We start from the raw sequence: 24363 nt of genomic DNA on the forward strand, positions 1-24363 counted from the left end.
CCGAAGAAGAATGTCCATAGAGATCTGAAGTGTACAGAAGGATCTGAAGTGTACAGAACGGCGGTGTTTCCGAAGACCGGTGTTGTTTGTTAAGTAGTGGCGAATAAAAGCTGCGCTTCCGAGAAGGGAAACGTCGAGCAAAAATGGAGGGTAGGGCCTTGTTTTTGGGCCCACTTGCAAACGGCTACAATGATATTTGAATTCGATGATTTCGAGGTTTTACCAATTTGTATAGCAACTTATCGGTTTTGTTCAGAAACACGCGATCATAGGCCCGATTATCATTCTCTAATTGAGTACTCGAACGTTAGAGTGAACACAGTAAGGGAGAAAGCAAAATACAGCAAGAGAGAAGACAGAAAGTGACAGCTATAGCAAAATGAACTCAAAATGAACGATCGAGTGAACGTTCGAGTTTCATAATAAGGGGGCATGACAACTAAAGATAAAATGGTTCATCCGTTCATCGGATGAAAGAAAATCTAACAAATAACTAATTTCGTGGAGTTCATTGTAATCCATTGATTCTCCAGTCCGTTCCGTGAGTTTCGTTGAGTTTCTGCGGTGTCGCGAGATCGCGAGAGAGTAAATAAACAAATCAACAACGATCAACTTTGGCTCTCTTTGTTGGATTCTTCCTGCATTTTCCCCTGCGTTGCTCTGTCTTCTCCAGCATCTCGAGTTCCCCTTCCATTTGGTGTTTCGTCGACAATTCTGCCTGGGACTATAAAAGTGGAAGGATAGTCGTGCTTTCATTGCCGATTGTTGAAATAAGTACTTCTTCGTAGTCGATACTCTGCGCGATTTCAGATTTGTGTGTCTCCAACAATCTTGCGGAAGAGTTCAAAACTGTGCTGTGTTGTATAATAACCATTTAATTTGGTTACAATTGTGTATATGTTGCGCTGTGTAGTTGCACGACGGTTAATAGATTGTTGGTTGAATCACAACGTTAACGTTTTCGAAAATTCGTTACTGAAACGGTTTACTTTTAGATTTATGTAGAGAGGTTCCTGTACTATGGTTTCGGTGATTTCTGTGGAACGAAAAACAAACATCAAACTTGAGCATTAGCACGAACAGTTTGACTGCGCTCAATTTTTTTTTCTTTTCCGCAAGTGTGATCTTTGTTTTGCCAGAAATAATCCAACTAATCGAAATACCTGTGCAAAGAAAAAATGTTTATCGATTCTTACTTGGTTGGATTGGTCCACAAAGAGTTCTTCGATCCACTGAACGTTCGACAAACGATTTTCGTTTTTTTGTGTGCCCTATCCTGTGTGCTATTCGTGCAGTACCTTTTCCGATTGGTGTGTCAGATTAAAAAGCTTCCGCCGGGCCCTTGGGGTGTTCCGATCTTTGGCTACCTTACATTTATTGGTCACGAGAAGCATACTCAGTACATGAAACTAGCAAGGAAATATGGCTCGCTGTTTAGTGCAAAGCTTGGTGCTCAGTTAACCGTTGTGATTAGTGATTACAAGATTATTCGAGAAGCATTCAAAACTGAGGAATTTACTGGCCGGCCACATTCACCATTGCTGAAAACTTTAGGGGGTTTTGGTGAGTATTTCTTCGTCGTTGACTAGTTGTTCTTTGGTTTTAAGTTTCAAAATTTCTTTCCGTATGGACAATTGTCGAAACATAAGTTTTCATAACAAACATAAGTCGGAACAATAGTTTTTTTTATTTCTTGAGTTTTTGAATGATTTTTTACATGAAAATACATTCTTAGCCAGGTTTTCCTACTTTTCAATTTATCAATACTAATGATTTTGCCCTTTCATGCTACTCTAAAAGTCAAACACTACAGCGAAAAGAGATTGGTATTATTGAACAAGAATATTGTTACTAACCGTTGGGTCGAAATTATCACGAGTGTTTAACGCGTTAAAAAACAAATCAGCGTGCATCCTATTAATGGAATAGGTTTGGTTGTTTCAAGCTTGATGTGTGAGAAAGGTAAATTTGTAGTTAGGTCGCAGATTAAGTTGTTTTTATAATTCTTAAAAGGAAAATAGCACAAAGCTAGGGTGTTATTCAAAGGGAACATGATCTATTGCATACCGCAACAGTATTGGGAATTTCAGGGGTTTAAGATACTGTTCATACGTAAAGAAAGTTAAAGTGAAATGTGATTTTTACAGCGATACCGTATCTATTGCTGCAAGTTAAATGGCTAACTTTTGAATTGTTGGTGTAGCTATTCATTAAAATTGCATCTCAAAGTGATGTTTAGTACCCTTTATTTAATAGGAATAATCAACAGTGAGGGACCACTATGGAAGGATCAAAGAAGATTCTTGCATGAGAAGTTACGTAACTTCGGTATGACCGTACTTGGCAATAGGAAACATCTAATGGAGAGCAGAATAATGGTATGTTAAAATTTATCAGAGAAAAAATTATAATTCTCACATTGCCATTGGTTTCTAAATTAATGCGTTTCTTACAGACTGAAGTAGTTGAATTGTTACTTACATTAAATAGCGTCAGTAATCAATCTACTGATCTCAGTCGTTATTTGTCGGTTTCTGTGAGCAACGTGATCTGCAACATAATCATGTCGGTCCGTTTCTCGATTGATGATCCTAAATTCAAACGGTTCAATTGGCTCATAGAAGAGGGCATGCGACTTTTCGGCGAAGTTCATACCATTGATTATATTCCGCATATTCAATACCTTCCCGGGAACATTAATGCTAAGAATAAGATTGCCAAAAATCGAGAGGAAATGTTCGACTTTTACCGCGAAATCATTGAAGAACATAAACGCACCTTTGAAAGTGGCAATATTCGCGATATTGTTGATGCGTATCTTGCTGAAATAGAGAAAGCACGTGACGAAGGCCGAGATGCCGAACTATTTGAAGGGAAAGATCATGGTAGGTTAAAAAGTCTTAGCAATACATCGAATATGCATTACTTTTCCCTTTATCTTTTTCTTGTGTAGAGATACAAATGATGCAGGTAATAGCTGATCTGTTTTCAGCTGGTATGGAAACTATTAAGACCACTCTATTGTGGCTAAACGTATTTATGCTTCGACACCCCGATGCTATGAAGCGCGTTCAGGACGAGCTGGATCAGGTGGTCGGACGAAACCGGCTGCCAAAGATCGAAGACGTGCCATATTTACCAATTACTGAGACTACCATTTTAGAAGTGATGAGAATTTCCAGCATAGTGCCACTAGCAACGACTCACTCCCCGAAGAGGTAAGTACCATATTGGCTCGAATGTGTCTACATTTTTTCAACAAACATTAATTATGGTATTAACCTTTCTGAACTGATTGCGTTTCGTTTTCGTTTCGTTTATATTACATACCATATATCATAGTTTTCGTGTATTATAATTAATGCAAGCTGTTGTTTTCAAGGTTGGCGTTTGAATTATTTATAATGTTTTTTTATCTTTCGCATTTTCACTATTCTGTTACATAGCGATGTTGTGATCAATGGTTATACAATACCTGCTGGATCATACGTGGTGCCACTAATAAACAGCGTACATATGGATCCTAATTTGTGGGACAAACCGGAGCAGTTCATTCCTAGCCGATTCCTGGATGGCGAAGGCAAAGTTCACAAGCCTGAATTTTTTATACCATTTGGTGTTGGAAGGCGGCGTTGTCTCGGTGATGTGCTGGCGCGAATGGAGTTATTCCTGTTCTATGCTTCGATCATGCATACTTTTAGCATAGAGTTACCGGAAGACGAACCATTACCTAGCTTAAAAGGCATAATTGGGGTTACAATAAGTCCACAGGCTTTTCGCGTTAAGCTCATGACACGGCCATTGGAAGTAAAGCTTGAACGTATGCACGATACATGTAGAACATGCTATTGATAAAGTTCGTCAATAGAAAGGTTCGTTACAACAAAAGGTGAGACAGCATACGCTCAAATTAATATAAATTTACGAGCACGGTATGTTCCTGCTATTCAAAGCAAAAATATAAAACGAGACCCAAGCTAAGAAAAACATACTTTTCTATAAACTACACTGAAATGTTGTGAAACTAGCCATCGAACGGTAAACAGGGTAACAATTTAAAGCGCCATGGATGATAAGACCATTGAGTTTTTTTTTTAAAGAGTATGTATTAGTAGTGATAAAAACACAATAGAACGTCTTTCGTCCTTTGCGAGCAGTGCCAATCAATTTAATTCCTAGTCAATTAAGAAGCGTGCGCTGGATAATAATCCACATTGATGATTCCTTTCCCAGTAGAACCTTCCAGCCCATTAGTTCTGGTTTGGCCACTGTTTGAGCTGCTTCAACAAGCTACGGCCACGATCGTTTTCACACAAGATTGTCGTAAGTGACCCATTTCTCATTCCCAGTACACATTCGTTTAGGAAAAACGTCGATTTCATTCCGTTTAGCCAAAACTTCGCAAATGGAAATTTGATTCATCATGTTATTTGTGTTTATTGGTATGGCATTCAAACATTGAACTGCTTTATAAATCCAGCTTTGCTCAAATGGCTTTAAACTGCTTGATGGTTTATTTTTAGCTACTTTGCGATGCTACAAATACTAACATGCCGATCAACTTTGATTATTTCTGTGATTTTATCGGCATTCCATCGGCACCACAGTAAACACTATGGACAATTTCAGCGCCCAGGCTTGAATCTTTATCAAAGAAAACCCGAATTTTCTCTTTGTTGACTTCCATTGTTAACACCCTGTGACATACACATGAATGGAACAAACAAAGAAACAATTAAAGCGTTTTTTGAAGTGTGAAGTGTCAGTTTTACAACGAGCATAAACTTGTTTCTGTATGATCGATACTCTACGAGATATCAATTATTAAAGACATCTGTTGAGAAAATAATGGATTTCTTTTTAGCCAACCCAATATGATTCCCATACCCATGAACAGCAATCGGGAATAGACAACTTAGTTCGGATTGAGAGACGTGCACTGCCGTTTCTTCGGGCCCTCTTGGCTTATAGAACAACCAATAGTGGATGGTACTGCATAGTGTCCTAATTTTTTCTGACATTTTCACCTGTAAACTTGTGAACGAAACATTTATAAATTGGTTTTTGAAATCGGTAAGTCGACATTAACTAAATCTCTAAACATGTTTCATTCAAGATATGCGATGCATTAAAGAAAAGAGAAAGAAAAATGGTGCTGAGAAAATACATAGAAATTAGAAAAAAGTCTTCAAAATACAATGTGTTCATCTTAGAATCTATTTATCTATGTTACAATACCTAATAAGTTTGTTGAGAGTTTGAGAAGTGCCGGAGAAAGCTTCCAACAGCGTATCCTACATCTAGAAAGATATTTTACATAAATTATGATAACTTCAGCAAACTTGTAGCTTAGTTTGTATCTCTTTTAAAGAGTATAGTTACATTTAGGGTTTGTTGAAAACTGTAATGGTTGTTGTTGTAGTGTTGCATAACTTTCGCATTTCTTAATTTTTAATTGCCATTATTTCATAAGTAGTTAATATGTATTTCGTTTTTCGACATACATTTTCATCCGAGTTTCTTGCCATTTGTTGTCGTTTTTATATCTCTAAGCATTGTAGTGTGCTGTCACCGTTTAGAATGCAAAACTAAGCTGTCGAATCCCGACTTGCGTTGTTATGATATGTGCAAGCAATTATTCATGAAACTAGTTGATTTTAATAAAAATAATAACAGTTATGACTTTATTTAACTGGCCGACTAGCCGGTTATTTTTTTATTTGTAACTAGCTGACCCCACATTTCGCCCGAACTTAAAATTGGGAAATAAAGAAAAATTTCATTAGAAGCCACTAATGAAAATCAATTGTAACTAAAATTTTAGTGTTTTATTTTATGAAAAACCATACGGTAAGCAGGTGGACTCAATGTAATACCACATTGGCCAGTAATGTCAATTAAACGCGCATCTTCTTCGTCAATATCGAACCAGTCGCAACAAAACAGTAAATTAGCCATATATAAGTGAAGAATGCATCGGGCTAATTCGTCTCCAAGGCACATGCGTTTTCCGCATTGGAATGGAAGAAAACTACCAGGCACAATAAACTTTCCTTCTTCGTCGAGAAATCTTTCCGGTTTAAACGTGTCCGGTTCAGGAAAGGCAACCGGATCCATATGAACTGCCCACAACAGCGGCAAAATCATAGTATTTGCAGGGATTCGAAAACCATCTATTGTTATTTCCTGAAAAATTGTTTTGGAAAGAAATGTCAACCATTCATTGTACCAAACAACGGTTGTTCGACGGTTATATGTAATAGTCACCTTCGTGATTCCGTGTGGGATTCCAATCGGCACGACGGTGCGTATACGTTGTACTTCTGCAATGGTAGCGCGTAAGTAGGGCAACAATTCTATGTCATCGAGAGTCGGTGCTTCGTTCATAGCCACGGTTTGTTCAATCTCTTCTCTCAGCCGACGTTGAACTTTTGGATGCAGAGTCACGTACAGCAACGCCCAGCGTATGGTGGTAAACGTTGTATCAATTCCAGCTCCAAAAAGATCTGCCATCAAATGACGAAGTTGTGTGTCCGTACAATGTAAGGCATCACTTCTGCCAGCTTTTTGTCGTTCTGAAGCCTCTTTTATAAAGCTTCTTAGAATGCATCCATTTTCCATGGTAGTAACAGTTGAAGCAGCCAGTGCTTTACGTTCGTTCTCTATTATTTCATCGTAAATAAGGTGAGTTTTTGCTTTACCATCCAAAAGGAATGAGATGATACGACGAGTGGAAGGTAAAAATCTATAGGAAAATTTTCCTCAATGAATAATAACTCATTTTAATATACTAAGTGGTTTACAGCAACTCTAATCGTGCGCTACCGTATATACCTGAGAAATGGCAAAAAGTTTACTGCCATTGACACGCCAATGTGTTTCACACCTTCTTCTTGTAGATGTTGTAAGAATTGCCATGTTGCATCTTTTTTTTCATACTGCAGTCCGAACACCAGATCGTTCATGAGATTTCCGAGAGCATGATGAATGTCGGCTGATGGATCGAAACTATGCCCATCCTTTGCGGATGCCCAAATATCCTGTGAATAAAAAACCACAATAAAAATATGAGATTGCTGAATAAATATACTTTTTTCTGTATCTGAAATACTCATAAATATTTCTGAATACTAATATTGCTACTCTTTTATCATATCTCTCACCTTCCGAAGAGTGTTCAGACCTAAGCATATTTTTTGTTCGAGATTAACACGTCCTGGACCGAATTTGACCATACCCAAACGGCGAAGCCATTCAATTGTTAACCTGCGCTGATCCCGCCATAGTTCACCCTGAGCGCAGATGATTCCTAAATAAAGTGTAGAAATAGAAATTTCCATTCATTAGCAAAAAGTCTTCCATGATGACAATTTCAGTTTCAGCGGTGAATATAAGAACTACAACTTAGTTTATGGGCTTTATTGAAAACTTTGTAATTTTTTTTTTACTCTTAAAGAACGGACTGAGAAGAAACTTTGTAATAATTGTTTTAATTAATTGCTATCACTGACAATAGATTCCTGAGTGGCAGATTTGGCGCTTTGGGTTATCTAGTGGTTGATCCAGATTCCACTTTGGCTCGGGTTCAAAGCTGCTAATCACCTAAGAGACTGTACAATACTTAATAGGGGCAGGTACCCAATCATGCAGGGGGCCTAGCGGTAGATTCTTGTATCATCTACGTGAACTTCTTCAGGCTCTCCATGTGCCTAGTGTGCCTCCATGTGATACCTAGTCGGAACATACGGCAATCCAAGCTGGTCAGTTGGAGGGACAGACTGGTAGCTTGCGGCGTGGAAAACGGAGTGTCACAATACCCACTGACTTAAACATAAACAATCGAATGGTGGACGGACGAGAAAGACCAGGGCTGGGCAAGGCGAATACCTATTAACGAAGGCCAGGCTCGTCCGAGTTATCCGATCTAGCAAGCGTAGAAAGCTGAAACAATTGAAGAATTTGACTTGAAACTGCTGAGCGAAATATTATGGACGAAATATAACCACAGCACCCCAGCATCGATGAACGGTTCCGGAACCAAACCTATTGAACACTGGAGAGATTAATTATATGGGCGAGATAGTGCACGAATGGGCTTACACGTGTAGTATGCCGCTGGCAAGGCATTAGGGAGGTCACGATAATTCCCCATGGGGAGCTTCTAGTCTCTCACCGGGCGCCTCCCCTGGTGATGGAAAGGGAATGCTTCCCCAAGTTCGATGGTACTAATTAAATGAAATAGTCAGGGCGGACAAAAACTAGATTGGGCAGCGGGCTAACTAGCTTCCCTCGTAAAACAACCACAGTTCAGAAACTTATGTCAAAGCCTCGAATAGAACAGACTCAACGATGACGACCATGGAAACGCTTACCGGATTATTCTTTAGGAACTTGGAATGTAAAATCACTGAATAAAACAGGAGCAGTGAAAGAACGGCTTCACCCTCTGGCTAAGTATAGAATTGATGTACTAGCCGTCCATTCATATTGGATTGGACAAGGAGTTGAAGATCTGATTATACGTTCTTCAAAAGCGGGAAACGCGGGAGAATTTATTGCTAAGATGGGCAGAGAACTATTTCATAGAGAAATAACAGGGGGACACAGTCTGCATGAAAACTCAAATGACAATGGAGTACGTTTGATAGACTTAGCAGCCAGAACATGATCATCAAATCATAGATCTCAGGAAAGATATACACAAACAAACATAGGCGTTGCCAGACGGAAGAACATTTAACCAGATCGATCATATAATAGTAGACAAGAGAATATCCCACAACATGCTGAACGTGAAAAGCAGTAGAAGGGCCATTATCTCAGATCATTATTTGGTGAGATCACAAATTCATTGCCGAATAGCAGGAAACTATTATAATTCAAAAATAATCGGAGAGAGATCTAAGATGACATTGAGAAACTGAAAATAAGAGAAACGTCATATAGAACCTTAGTGTAGCTGTAGTGTGTAGCGCTAGCTGTCCCACTTAAGATCCTGTTCTCAGGGTCCTTGTCCTCCGCAAGATCTCCATCTTTGTGGAATGAATCCTGGAAGCTCCCCATCCATAAGAAGGGCAGTAAGGAATGTGTTGAAAACTACCGTGGCATTTCGATTCTTTGCGCTTGTAGTAAACTCTTTGAAATAGTTGTGACAAAGCTCCTGCAGTTCTGCTCTAAATCTGACCAGCAGCATGGCTTTGCCCTGCTCAGATCTGTAACGACAAACCTTCTTATTTTCTTGAACGGTTGCTACTCTAACTTTGACAAAGGTCTGGACTTCTGGACTTCAAAGGAAGCATTTGACAGAGTTTCTCATCAGTTATTGACCGTCAAACTGGCCAATATGAGTGTCTGTCCTGTGTTGTTGATATTATAGAGACTTTGAGCTCGAGGCTTCATTCGTCTCTTTGTTGGCTATTGTTGTCTACAGTTGAAGTTGTTGCTGGCTGGTTTATCTGAAAGTATTCAGATTTGGGTGTATAATCCGGTTCTTCTGAGGAAATTTAGTAGTTTGCGTTCTTGGGTAGGATGGTTGGAGAGGATTTGGGATATATTATGGTCTATTTTACAGATTGATCTTTCTGAGGAGTAGCCATAGCAGTTCACTAGTAGGTGGTCTACTGTAATGTCAACTCCACAGAACTGACATAAAGGCTGACTGGTTCTGTCTATTATGTGTGAGTGTGTTAGTCTAGTGTGTCCTATCCTAAGCCGAGAAGTGTCTGTCCTTTGCTCGTGATTTTGATTATGTCTTATATCTATCAAATCGTGTCATTCGGGTTAGGGTTAATCAGACCTTGTCCTCCGTCATTGGTGTGCTTGCAATAACATTTCCCTTAATGTCTGTAAATGCAATGTCCTATCATTTTAAAAGAAAAGGCCCCGGTCATGTTTTCTTATCGCATTGGCTCATCTGTTGTTCCGCGTGTAGATGTTATCCGTGACTTGGGTGTAACACTGGACGCGAAGCTGAAGCTTAACGTGCTTTTCGAGGATATCATCAAGCGTGCTTACAGAATGCTTGGTTTTGTAATTCGTATGTCTTCTGAGTTCTGGGTATGCCTGAAAGCTTTGTATTGTTCTCTTGTCCGTCCGATCCTTGAGTATGCTTGTGTTGTTTGGCATCCGCATTATCAATGATCGATCAAATTGAGGTCATCCAACGCAAGTTCACAAGAATCGCTGTTCTTAGGTTTGGTTGGTACGCTTCTGATCGGTTACCAAACTATAAAACGCGCTGCCTACTACTTGGGCTTCGATCACTCGAGCATCGGAGACGATCGGCTCAAGCCGTTTTCACTTTTAAGATCTAGACTTCACACATTAACTTGCCGACACACCTTGCTCGACTTAACTTTTCTGCTCCTGCCCGTTGTTTGAGACGACGACCCAACCAGGAACTCAGAATTGACACGCGGTCGTCCCCCTCAGGACGTAATGACCCCTTACTCGGTCTCTGTCGTACGGATAACAATTACTCATCGCTTCTTGAATTTGATATGTCCCTTGATCAGTCTGATGTTTTTGCTTTCATGTCTTCTTAGTAAATGTTTCGTCCATATTACTTTCGGGTATGTTTTCCTTTAAAATACCGATTACCTGCTTCTGCGTAGAGATCAGTCACTTGTGATTAGTTTAGTGGTAAGTGCTAAGTTAATTAGGCTAAGTTGCAAGATGTCTGTTTTCTTTTTGTAAAATAAAAAGAAAATGAAATAAATAAAATGAATAAAATATCATGTCTCGGTCACAACTGTTGGCGACAGAGATTTTTGTGCAACTGCCGAATACAATTTAACGCAATTGCCGAATACAATTTGGAGAATGTCGGAAGCTTCGTATATCTCGGTACCAATTTGGCAGCAGATGGTAATGAAGAAGACTAGATACGTGGTAGAATACAAACAGCCAACCGAACGTATTTCTCTATACTGCCCATAATCAAATCAAAGATAGTGCACAGACAGGGTAAACTAAGGTTATATTAGTTTTACAATAGATGGCGTTACTCATAAATATAACAAATATTTATTTTATGAAGCTGCTCCCGGCGCGCGTTGCCACGCCTCATGTCGTCCTCATTTCTCGATTACATTGCGCTCGTATGTACCAATTGAAATCTAAAGTGTTATTGTACTTCTTGTTCAAGGGTTTGTAATGTAAGTGTAACATTAAGAGAGCCAGTTGTATCAGCATGTAAGATGCTGGTTTCACTAGTAAGAAGACGATCAAGAAGGAAAGGTCGTTCTAAATGGAATATTATTGTTATGAAAAAAAATATTTTAATTTGTGAGCTTCAAACAAACCGAAACTAATGGTAAACAAATATGGGAGGATATGGAATGAAAAAACCAATGAAAAGCTAATATTGTTATTGAAGTTACAAATGCATGAATTCCTTCTTCGTTGTTGTCACTTAAGTGTCTAGGGTTCCATTCACATTGTCTCTATCGACTTTTATTTTATTTTTTCTTATTAGAAACAGCCGTATTAGAAATAACAATTTCTAACAAACACCAAACAGTTAAAGTTTTGCACTTGAATGAATGCACGTGAGGATCAGCACTAACGGTTTTTCGCATAGAAACTGACCAGTTGCAGCATCGAGGAATGAGGAATGAGAAACCAAGACGAATGAGGACGAATTAACGAATGAGCAAACCAAAAGTTTTACTCTCAATTGCGCCTGCCGAATCCGACTGTAACTTGCGCGTATCATTTTAGTTCATGTTATACGCAGATAGGTTTGTGTTCCAAAATACCCTTTTGAAATTTTATTTAGTTAGATCCTCCCCACCGTTACTCTTATTAGTATCATGTTTGTTTACTTACCGTGCCCACCCATAATTCCATGTGTGATAAATAATGGTGCCCTTCCGGTAGATTCTTCCTTTGCTAACACTTTACGGATTAGACCAGGATCTGAAAGCACCACAGCGTATACCTGCCCCATTCTAAGTCCGTAGATTGAGCCATACTTTCTGGCAAGGCTTGAAAATGTTTCGTATGGTTTGGTTGTATCGATGAATGGTAAATAACCAACCAGTGGAAGCCCATAAGGTCCTGGCGGAGTATCACGGTGGTTCCACAAGTATAGAATGGTGCAGAAGAAAAGTATAACCAAACACGTTGTACATATCCAAATAAGCATTGCTGATCAAGCTGATTCTAGTATTCTTTATTCTGCTGATAAAAGAAGCACATAAATTAAAAAATAAGTTTGGAACATCAATATATCGTTAATAATTCGATCGAGCTAAATTTTTAGATTGTTAACTACCACATTGGAATGTTATTAGTAGCAAAACAAAACAATATAGCTCATTTTGTTTGTTGATTTCCGCGCGATGGGTATGTTTTAAAATGTTTCTTCATAGAACTTTTCGTACAAATGAACATCATTTTGAAATGAACACCCTGTGTTCATTTGACCATGATCATTGCACTTTTGATTAATGTTTTACCGGGCGTATCAAGAGTTGCTGTATTGGCAGCTTTACACTAAAAATCATCGACACATTTTATACACACAATATGTTTTCACACAAAACACTGCTCTTCAACAGAACACGAGGCTTCCCATTGGACTGATGGAGAACGATTGACGGTAGAAGGTCGATACTGTCTCGAAAGCACAATTTGAGAAGCGTACTTTGCGATATTTGATAGTCAATTTATTTCTTGGTCTGAATATTTATGAATGGTTATAAACTGGGATCTAAAGCAGCGGTAGATCCCCGGTAGGTTGAAACAAACTGATCAACGCAGATCACACTCAATATAAACAGAACGCTCGCCGGTCGGAAACTGAAAGAATGAATAAGTGACAGAAGAATCAAGACTGTTAACTCTTCTTCAGTAGGTTCTTGTTCTTGTTTTCGATTTCGATTAATGTTCTTGTTTTCGATTTCGCTTTCTTCTCATATTCTCCATGGACTATTCAAAGTACTTTCAGCTTCATTTTCGTTCCGCATGGTTCTGTGTAAATCTCAAAACTATATAGCGTGCAAACAAATGGTATACTTTAGAAGAACTAAGGCTTATTTATAGACTGTTTGAAAATTTTAGTATATCAGAACAAATTACGGAAGTGTTTACGATAAGGAGGCATCATGTTTTTAGATGTATAAGTGAGATTTGACTGCCGCAAAATCGCTTTGGAATGATTTTTATGATTTATGCATAAGCTCATATTGGAAATTGCCATGAGTTCAATAGCAAAACCGAATATTCAGAACAAGAAACTATGGTTGTGTATCTGGTGAAATGAGCTGAGACCAGAGAAAAGGGTGATATAATATTCCTTATTCCGCAATATTTTGGTGAAAAAACGTGTGGCTCAGTCGTAGTGAAGTAATGATTACGGAGGAAGATCAAGTTGTAAGAATTCAATTGCCCTTGAGGAAGTTGATTATTCATTCAACGATTGTATCTCGAAATCTGGAGCAAGCAGAAAACTGGAACGAATATTACCTTTCCCCGAACATCGTCCCCAATCTTACCGCAGCCTATAAATTGCGGGCGCTTTACTTTCATAATAATATCCATCTATGTAAACCGTACCTAAGACGCCCTGGATATAGTGTTCGATCACGGCATCCTGTTTGACCCATATAGGACACGGAACCTCGGGCCGGAACCCGTAACTGGTGATGGGCTTAGCATTGCAACAGGTAGACATTCCACTATAAAGGTTAATAGGCTTTGCATAGGTACAATAGGTTACATAGTTGTGACAACTGCAACACTCCAACTTTTTTCCTCCACTCCTTTTTCTGGCTTGCAGCACATCTTCTTTCTACACTTTAAAAGTCCATTTTCTAAATACTACAACCATTTATAAGTTAAGTTAGCGAGCTATTCAACCTACTATTAGACCTTCCAGTAGTTGTTGTTCAACGCAATTGACAAACTAAGTGAAGTTTTTAGTCACGTTATTTTCCTGTTGCTGCCATATGTATACATATATCCCATATATAACAATAATAATGCAATATTTTAGTGAATAACACAATAAATAACGTAATAACGTAATGATAAGTATGGGCAATGATGATGGGCAGCTTGTTTCCGTTAGTTTAGCCGTTTTGATATATTTTCTCATATTCATGTTATGTCATGATGTCTATAACAATTACTGGCCGAGCTGACAAGTACAATACACACATACAAATAACTTGCACACGTACAAAGGTGGATACAGTAGACACACATGAAGAGGTATTCAAACTTTCACTATCAAAGGTAGTTGAACCTTCCTTCGTGCCTTCAATAGCACCGCTATGGTTAAATGTTGTATGCATTAATACATGATTTTTTTAAATTTGGTATTGTCTACTTAATTTCTAAAAGTACCTTTGATGCAAATTCGAACATGCTACTCCTCCGAACAACATGTTGTAGAATTGCCATACTGTTTTTATTTTTGCTAATGCATCATAAAAAGGTATGAATGACTACTTGGAAAGATTTGGAAAGGCTTTTGTAAGGCCAATAAACATTGCTTGCTCATGAGAACATGCGATTAACAATATTTCCTATGCGTTTGATCTACTTGTTTGCATTACACCTTCATCTTTGCAAATTAGCGTTTGTTAGTAAACAAAACGTTAATAGAAATAGAATACTTTGGCTTCAGAATCAGTCAGCGAAATAACAAAAATAAACAAATACCTGAAACTTTTAAGAATAAACCGCATATATCCCTTCTTAGGAAACGAAATTGCCGAACCATGCTAAACATGATAAACATAATAAACATGTACGAAAGACAACAGCCAATCTTGGAGCGATCGATCTTAAAATATCAAAATTTTTTGCATTTTTTACATTTCTATTATTTTGAAACATTTGACACGTAACCAACACTAAAGAGCGGATATGTTGGGACCGTCCTCCATATGACTTAGGGCTTTATCGCGTCAAGCGGGAACGGTGCAGACTTTTGCTTTAGGTAACACCCGGTTAATGAACTCACACGAATTTCTGGTCAGACTTTCTCCAGTCAGCTGGTCAGTATTCAAATAAGGACCTCAATATGACGATTTTTGTGCTTCGCGTTTCGTGGTCCGGTTTTTACCTTTGTGCAGGCGGGTATACGAGTGCTAAATCATTGGCTCGTTTATACGCTCATTAGTTAGCTGTTTCGCTCTACTGCTCGAAGAAACAAGTATGTGTGGCTGTGAATCATTACTTTATATGTTGTTTGAACGGAAATGTCATTTGATCATATTGCCATTTTTATACCCGGCGATATTTATTCTTTTGATTTGGCTCATCGATCATGGACACCGATTAATCGGATAGCGAGACGGATGATCTACAGACGAGCCACGTAAATGAAAATGTTGTCTACTACAATTTATTTTCACATATTGCTTTGAATCGATTATACAGGATTATGTTTTATTGTACTCGGCACCGACACAAGTAATCTAAATCTGGGCACTGTGTTGGGCTTTCAGTAATACTGATATTACGTTTCGTTAGTAGTTTTTTTTTTCATGTTGCTCATGCTAATTGATCACCTGTTAATGTGACGTCAAGGAAGTAATTAATAGAGTTATATTAACCGTAAAATTTAAAAATGTTTATGAATGCAAAATTTTTGTGATGGAGGCATATGAAAATTATGCTTTCCAACTTTGGTAACGAATAGTTGTATTACCAATTTCAACTGGTCATGCGTTTGTTTAAACAGAAATGAATAAATAAAACGAACATAAACGAACATAAAAACTTAACGAACAAGAAAAGAAGCGAACATTTCTAATGGACCGATATCTACAATCACCCCAAAGCGTTCTATCGTATGACGACCTTCGGATTTACAGAATATTAAAACAATATTCACAGTGTTATTCTCATTTCTGTTTTCAAAGTTTACTATCGCAATTTTGTCCGTTTTATCATTAAGGTGGTATCTAAACTGCATTTTTGAGAAAATGCGCAATTTAAAAAAAGTCCCAAATTCCAACGATTAAAGTACTCACACATTAGTTTCATTCATGTTTTCTACTTTGATATTCTTATAACGCTTTCACTCTAGTGAAAATTAGAAAGCAGTACACGAACAATGTATGGTTTGAATATTCTCAAGTAAATACTGCCAATATACTGTTTACGTCTTTATTTCACTGCTTTTCGAGTTGGCAACGGTATTATGTTGCATGCTTTTCAATCCAGGATTTTAAATACATCATAATGCCAGATTATTATCTCATTTTCTCAAGCATGCTTTTTTTCACATGTTAGATATTATTACTTGAAGCACTGAGATATATTGTGATTCTTGGAACTGGCAATTGTGTAACATAATGTTGTGACACATTATTACTGTGCAATCTTAGATGAACAAACAATAGCCGGTTTTCAAAATACATCGGGTCCACGAAATGTGAAACTATTTTTTCTAACTGAAAATGTAACTGAACTGAAAGAATACTGTTTGCAATATGCAGGAACACGTATATGTAATCTGCAAATGGCAGGGTAAACCAGGGCGAGCGACTGATTTGATGGGAACGAGGAAGCTGTTGAGCAAAGATATATCGATGAGATGGTAAGTACATATAAACAACAACGTGACATCAACAACAGCAGTAGCAGAGTACCAGTATTGACGAAGCAACGATCGAGACAACGTGGTCGGTCATTGAACTCCGAGATTCGCTCCCCTCGATGACCCATATCAGAAGTAGAAATGTAGAACACTAGGTGACAGCTTTGCGAGCAAGCTTTTTCTCTCTTTTATGCTCTACAGTCTGGAAGAAAAGAGTTGAGAAAGTAGGGGAAAAGAGGTACTGAGTTTCTAGATATCGACCACGGATCGAACAGAAAAGAAATATGTAGCGCATTTGTAGTAGGAGCAACATGTCTCGGAGAGAGCTAGTGTGATCTCTTGATCATCTTAAAGAGAATGTATTGAGAAAGGAGGAGAAAGGATATAACTGGTTTTGATAGAGTAAATGTGACACAAAAAGTGGTGGGAAGGAGATTACGGGGAAATGGAAAAACAAAGAAAGGGGAGAAGTGGATGAACTTAACAAGAACGAGAGTCCTAAAAATGTGTTACAACAAAAAAGGAAACACGAAAAGTGCCAGGGTTTGAAAATAACCAAAGTATTCAATAGAGAAGAATTGTGAAATTTGTTGCCATAGCATGCTTCAGAACTCATTTGTTTCATGGAGAAAATCAGCCAATAATCTATAAACGCAGTTCGGCCATTTGAATTTTAATTGAAAATGTATTTAAATTAAATTAAAGTATTCCGTGTTTGCGTATAACTTGAAAGGAGCGTGCAAGAAGCATGGTAACTGCAGAAAAGCTGTTTAAAAAATGTTTGTTAGGGCTGTAAAATTAAGAAGTCGAAAAATTTTTGGATACGTCTTATCGTGAAGAAAAAAGGTAATAGCAGATTTAGGGAAAGTTTGATCCTTGCGGTTTGTGGTCAGTGGCCGTGGACGGTCGATCAAAGTGGGAGAACGGTGGATGAACGGACTGCGCTTGTCCGTTGCCCAGCACAAAACGGTGGCCGTTTTGGTTACCAATCTAAGTGGTCTCGATCACGATTTGCGACATTGTGGTTCACTTCACGGACGTTGAACGTGCCGCTTAATTTGAATCTCCGCGTGCTGGCTACACTGCAAAAATGAGGATATCAACCGATTCGTAACCCAGATTCTGAATGGCCCCGAAACTGATCGAACTACTTCCGGGAGCATTTTCACCAGATAGTAAGAGTCCGGCCACAATGTTCGGCCTGCGCAGGTTTGTTTGGACTACGAGCAACGCATGTGCGGAAGTAAGCAGGGAATTACCGGAGTGAGCGCGATCGTGGTCGTGGACACTTTACAGTCGATTAGGAGCAACCCCAAAATCACTAAATAACACTACGTTGACAAAATATTATTGCAACATGTTGCTGTATTATAGAAACTTTGAGCGCAGGACTTCATTCGTCTTTTCTTGCCTGGTAAGTATTGATATTATTGTAGCAAGGGAATAATCAAAGTGCGGTCACGCAAAAACTATGTGGAACTACCACTTACCTTGATGCTTCATCGTACCGAAAAATGGACTAGAACTGCAAGCGCCCTTGTCTACTGAGAATAAAAATACTCTGGTTCTATCATATATTGCTGCTTCGTGTGGGTCGACACGCGTTCGTAACCACGTTGATTCCTTGCCTCTTACATAAGCATTTGGCTCAGCACAGCCAAGTGATGCCGAAAGAGTTCCGCTCTACTAGCTGTTGCAGGTGCCATAGGCCGCAGCTGACGTATCACTGGCTGTATTCCCCGACTAGGATACTTACGGCTGCTAAAGAAAACAGTACCGAAAGCACCTGTAACTCGTATTGCGGCAAACCTGGACTCGATTAAAGCTTCCCAAATTGCGCTGCGACGACAGTTCTGCCCCTCATGAAAGCTCGCCTAACGAAAACAAACGCCAAACAACAACCGACTACAAACGACAACAACCGTTTGTACTGCTGCTCAGATCCCCAAACCTGCGTATCATAACAGATTCAAGAGCCAGAGCTTCCAGTGCCTTCATTACCTTGCTGGCTTAGCGTGATTCCTGACGCTAAGCTTGTTCTTGCAAATGCAACGCGGCTCTAGATTCAGCGGCCCAGCTGAGCGCCATACTGCGTTACGTTCGGGACGCTCGCGAAATCCTCGCCGCTCCAATGGTCACTTCGACCGAGGAATTGGGCAATAAAAAGGAGACCAAATCATCGGGAGGACGATGTTGAAGGAGAAATATGAGTGAAAGAAGAGGAACGAGAAAACGAGTGCGAAAGTGGACAAAGTTGACGAAGAATAAACAAATTTTGTAACTCCTCTTGCACCACAGCGGAGTTAGCGACTTTAGATACATTCTTTGCTAGCCGCGTTTGCGACACTTGTTGTCAATCATCACGACAAGTTATTCCTTTTCGATAGCAAACCAACAGAACGCCTAGCGTAATTGTCATCTCTTGAACGGACCACAAATTACTACCCAAGGTAACCTCAGCTTTATGTTGTGCAACGGAAAGGTGTAGTGTAGCGAAAATGCGTCATCCACACATCCAACACTTCGATCGAACGCACTTCAATCCCTCTCGAGCACTGGCCGCAGATCGTGTGGGATATTGTCGGCGAAAGTCGGAGGAAACTGACCAGGGGGACGGTCTCAGTCGCTGAATTGTTCCCTACCTTTCAGAATTGAACCGTACATTAGTCGTAAATTTCATTACCCTTGGACCCCTAAGAAGGTGTCTGAACCGGCTATGGAAGTAGTTCGGAAACCGAAACGGAAGAGATTGTGTGCCTGATAGCTCCATAGTTTAACTTTTATCTCTTTATTGGCAACTATCACGGTTTACATAGAAGTATTGTCATATAATGTACATATTCAAATTTCACGCACCTATGAACACTTTCGTACAGTTGTCTATGTGATATTTACAATATGTCTTAATTGGCTAAAAAAATTGTTTAAGAACAACATAGTTAGTCTAATTTTAGAAAAAATGGTCACCCACAGAATTTTAACATTGATTTTTGGTCATCTAGTGTTATGAAGTGTTTTAATCTGCACTGACTAGTTACGCTAACACGTGTTTCAATAATTTGCACAATTTGATTTTTTTAATATTGCTAGCTCGGTTGACTGTGAAACATAGACAAATACATAACCAATATACAACACTTTTATTATTGTTTTTATTATTTAAGAATACGTTACGACACTTGTATTAACATCTAGCGATAAGTTTTCCATTACATTGAAACTAAACATTAAAAAAATTACAATTACGGAACGAAAGCTTACAGGCTTATGGAAATAGTGAAAAAAAATGAGAAAAAAAGGATGGAAAGGTTTGATAAAGCATGTCGCATGCAGACATAGTTCAATGAAACCCGTTTTTTCGTATTTGATTAACAAGGTAAGGGAATACTCTACGTACGGCGACATTGTACGAAAAATCATTCTTGAGAGCTAATCCTTTAAACACTACGCCTGATTATGTTTTATACTTCCACCTTTTACTCCTTTTCTGCATCTTTTCCACCGCTGACACTATTCGGCGACTAAATCTATAGGGAGAAACGATATCACTGCGGCAGTGAGTACGATAAATAATCTGTTTGAAAGGGTTATTTTAAATGGTGCTGATTCACAACCTCCACGAAAACTTGTCAACGAGTCATAGTTGATCAGATTAATATGATCAGTTTGTTTATCAATTTAAATTGATTAATAACATCACTAAACATAGGTTGGTGTTCCGTCTACATACGTTAACAAAACGAAAACAACATATTTCAACAAAATTTCTTTATGTATATGTACGATGTTCACATTTACTATGGATTCACTTGGATTAGATTTGCTTGTTACTATGGATTAGCTCAACCAGTGTTATATGGAAACATTACACTAACAATGGGATGGCTTATAAGGCAACAACTATGTGTATGTCTGATAATCTGCATTCGTTTTAACAAAAATGTGCATGTTTCTTTGAGGCAATGCTTCAAAAAATTGTGTTGGTTATTCAGCATTGCGATCCATCGAAAACTGATGCAAAAGTGATCCCATGCCTTCGCTTGTCGATCCAAGACGGCCGCTCATCATGTTCACGCCGCGAGATAACACTGATTCGGTTACTGTCCAAGCAAAAATGCGGCCTCTAGCATCACCTGCAACAGAAAAAAAGCAAGAAAAATGAAAAAAAACATAGAAATGATTTGTACCTATATTTAAGGCTGTGTGGTTCTCACTAAAATATTTAAATCGAAGTATGGTAAACTCCAAGTGCAATCAGTGGCACGTTTAAATAACTTGGTGGTATCATAATGTATTCCTGTAAATATGTTTTTACCTATATAAACACATTGATGATCTTTCGATATTGCAAGTGCTGTAACACTGGCTGGTTCACTGTTATTTTTTCGGTCATATGCTGTGTGCGCTGTTAATTCTTTCCTTAACAGCAACTTTCTATTCCATCGATTATTATCTTCAAGTAAAATTGATAAAAACAATAGTTTACGACATAGAAGAAATTGATTGATTTTAAAACGGAACATTTGATTAATTTTTTAGCGTTAAAGGTCAAACCTGTGCCAGAATACTGAGTGGTGTTGGAAGAGTCATCGCCTGGCTTTATCTTCGTCACATTATGATCCTTATTCTCTTTGGTTCTTTTAGCATCTTCGACAAAATCCATTGACCACATCTACGAAATAAGACGATAAGTAAATATATTATTATACTTTATGGTGCAGTTCATTCGTGCTTTCTAAAATGCACTGTAGGTTTGTATAGCTAGATACTGTTGATTGTCACACTTCGACCAATTCTACTTTCATGTTATCAAACAAAAGCGAGTAGGAAAAGTTAGTAAACGATTTCTTGAGATCTAATCAAATGCCCGTTACTTTTTGCCCACAGTAGAACGTAGCGTTTTCTTATTGTAAATATACAATTATTTCAAGTTTATGTTAGAATTGTTTGCTTGTTTTTAATATGCTTGTAACTTGTTTGCTTGAAAATTGACCAACAGCTTTCGCAATGGGTATTGAAATCATCGAAAAAATCGAAGCCATTATTTGGTGAATTATATGGTTGAGAGGATGCGTTATGTGGTAGAGCCCTAATAGTGAATGGGGAAGGGAACAACTAACTTCCAGGTCACTCACCCTCACTACGCCGTCAGTAGATCCAGTTATAATGACGTTGTGGGTATCCCACTCTTTTGTAGTAGAAAATGTTGTACATAGAATTTGCTGCATACGGTCGGAACTTCCCGTGCTAGTATTAACTACGGCCAACTGCACTCCGTTGATTGACCAAATATATAACCGAGTACCAGAACAGGTAGCAATGTCTCCCTGCATGAATTAACGTGAAACATAAGTAGACAAAAAATCCGAAACAAATGAGCTTCATGGCTCAAAGGAATTTATAGAATCTTACCGTTAATTCATTTATGCTAACTGCACCAACAACTCCAGCATGCCCGACCAGCTGTCGAACGTAATTTAAACGGCAAAGATCCCATATTATCGCAGAACGATCGCGCGATCCGCTTACAATAATATTGTAGGCTGTGCTTGACGCCAGTGCAGTAACTGCATCTGTGTGGCCAAAAAGTGATTTCTTGTGGATTATTTTTTTACGTTTCGTATCAAAACTGCAAACCAAAAGAATCGAGCTGGTTCCTCCTAGGATAAGCTGTTTTGCTCCAGGAGATGTACACGAAAGTACCTCGCCACATTGGTGGATGTTTTCGCATACAAAACTTACTCTATCGGTATCGTAAGTACCAACGCGTATCGAATGATCAGCGAAACCCCATGCCACGTATTGATTATATGAAGTCGGCATAAGCATTTTATTTTGTTCGACAGCCAATATGCACCTCTCCTGTTGAACTATTTGACCAACAGGACCTGAAACTTCTGCCATGGTAAATGGAAAAGAAACAATTTGATTGTAAAAAATTTGCCTATAACAATAAATCGGTATTCAATTTTCACATACCTTTAATAGGTTGAGCACTCGGTGCTAGATCATTGAGGTGGTAGAAGAAAAATTTGTCACTATTATTAGCAGTCATGCCTCCTAGTGATGACAACGGCGGTATGAGAGGGCTTACGTTACCCAGTTTATTCGCATATTTTAATTGAGCCATTCTTTTCGGAGGGTGAGCTTTTCGGAACAACTGTTTAGGTATTTGCCCAAAATTATTTATGAATCCTATAGCAGCATTTTTCTTCAATGGGTCGTCGATGCTAAAAGACATACATTAATAATAATAATAATAATAATATTAATAAAATATACTGTTTATATGTGATAGCTTCTTTTTTATTATCATGCTTTGCACTAAGTGTCAACCATATTTTTATTGTGGGGTGCGATTTAGAATACAGGGTGTATCATCATGACACATACTATTTAAATACCCATATTATTTTATTCTATGTTTAAACAACTTACTTGTATATGTCCACATTTCCTTCATAGAATAAATGATGAAACACATTCACAGCTTCAACCGATGCCGGGCCTTGTTGTTTGTATCCGAAAATTAGGTCGATCCACTAGTTCATAAAAATAAATACATCGTAACAATTTTCAAGAAGGTGTTATACCAAAAAAAGTGTCAAAATAATGGGCCTAGAAATGAACCTTACCAAATGAAGCTGACGACTGACGTAGTCACATTCAAGGGCTTCGCGATGCATTCTTATGAACTCCCTCGTGTCGTTTTTTGCCCATGGCGGCAGTATTACATCGTTTAACACTTCGCCATTTTGTTTTGTACCAAGGTCAAAACTATTAGAGTTTTCTAAAAACTCGGGTAAATAAAAAAACTCTGGTATCAGTTCCTTAACGTCCGCCATGTTTTGTTTTGATGCGGAGTACCAAGCTTCCTTGATACTGTGGAACATTCGATCAGCCAGATCAAAATGTCCGCCTTGCAGCCGTAGAAAATGTTGGGCAAACGGTTCTAACCGAACCAGATATGCGCAAACAATCATGGCCGAACTGTAATGCGTACCATAGTGGTAGGGTGGTGTCTCGCCTAGAGGATCATCCCAATCTTTGAATCGTTTTTGGAACTGTTCGAGACGTTCTTGAGATTGTGCTCCCATTGGTTTTGTTAAATCACGAAAATTGTTTTCATCGTTCAGGTTTAAAGTATCCGAATCGTAGTTCGACAATATCCACGGAAAAACTGGGTATTGCATAAGGTCATTATACGAACGCCCAGCCAGAGAATTCAAATGCATTAGATACTGAAAGTTTGAAATTTCTCCTTGCTGTAAAGAAAAGATATGATAATTTTAATTACTCTCTAGATGGATACACTTTAAAAAAGGATTTTTTTTAAATTGAAACCATTGAAATCCATTTAAAAAATCCATTTTTTTAAAAACAAGTACTAGTAAAACCATTGATTTCCCTTTCATTTTTTATAATGTTTATCTTTTTGATGCAGTAAAGCATCGCGACCCTAGAGCGATTTATTCTATTTCGCCGAAAAACTAAAAGATCTAAAACTATGAAAACGAAATGTGTAATAGATGGCTCTACGTGTCCATCTGGTTCTCCTCATTAGGCAGAATTGGGATGATGCAGAAAATTGGGGAATATTAAAAACTAATTTCCAAAGTGGTCAGTCTTCAACTCAAACTGTACGAAATTTTACATACTCATGTACGAAAAGCTCTTTTCCACCTCGGCGGAATAATAATTATAATAATAATTATGTTAATAAGAAGAATTGTCGTATTTGGGGCTCGGAAAACCCGCACGTCGTGCGTTTTGAATGTATTGTGAAGAAAAACAATTTGCGAACT

General features: G+C 38.4%; 3 protein-coding genes across 3 annotated transcripts in view; 1 reads left to right on the forward strand and 2 right to left on the reverse strand.

The window, feature by feature from the left end:
• Positions 1-1178: 1178 nt before the first annotated feature.
• On the forward strand, positions 1179-3852 carry LOC128270534 (cytochrome P450 18a1). The gene is made up of 5 exons (XM_053007942.1): positions 1179-1563; positions 2257-2378; positions 2456-2885; positions 2954-3218; positions 3447-3852. The coding sequence occupies exons 1-5, from the start codon at positions 1179-1181 to the stop codon at positions 3850-3852; spliced, it is 1608 nt and encodes a 535-aa protein (XP_052863902.1).
• Positions 3853-5820: 1968 nt separating this feature from the next.
• On the reverse strand, positions 5821-12148 carry LOC128270535 (cytochrome P450 306a1). Its single transcript, XM_053007943.1, has 5 exons — positions 11830-12148; positions 7164-7309; positions 6835-7040; positions 6268-6745; positions 5821-6186 (listed from the first exon to the last, which is right to left on the reverse strand). Exons 1-5 carry the CDS (start codon positions 12146-12148, stop codon positions 5821-5823), a joined length of 1515 nt encoding a protein of 504 aa, XP_052863903.1.
• Positions 12149-19357: 7209 nt separating this feature from the next.
• LOC128270536 (WD repeat and FYVE domain-containing protein 3) overlaps positions 19358-24363 on the reverse strand; it is a 30292-nt gene continuing 25286 nt past the window's right edge. Inside the window, 8 exon segments of the mRNA XM_053007944.1 lie at positions 19358-20691; positions 20874-21011; positions 21113-21230; positions 21694-21885; positions 21971-22455; positions 22538-22788; positions 22997-23100; positions 23194-23823. Of these exon segments, the coding sequence (XP_052863904.1) occupies positions 20543-20691; positions 20874-21011; positions 21113-21230; positions 21694-21885; positions 21971-22455; positions 22538-22788; positions 22997-23100; positions 23194-23823 (2067 nt within the window). The 3' untranslated portion in view covers positions 19358-20542.

Source organism: Anopheles cruzii, chromosome 3, assembly GCF_943734635.1.
Source record: "Anopheles cruzii chromosome 3, idAnoCruzAS_RS32_06, whole genome shotgun sequence".
Classification (NCBI taxonomy): Eukaryota; Metazoa; Arthropoda; class Insecta; order Diptera; family Culicidae; genus Anopheles; species Anopheles cruzii.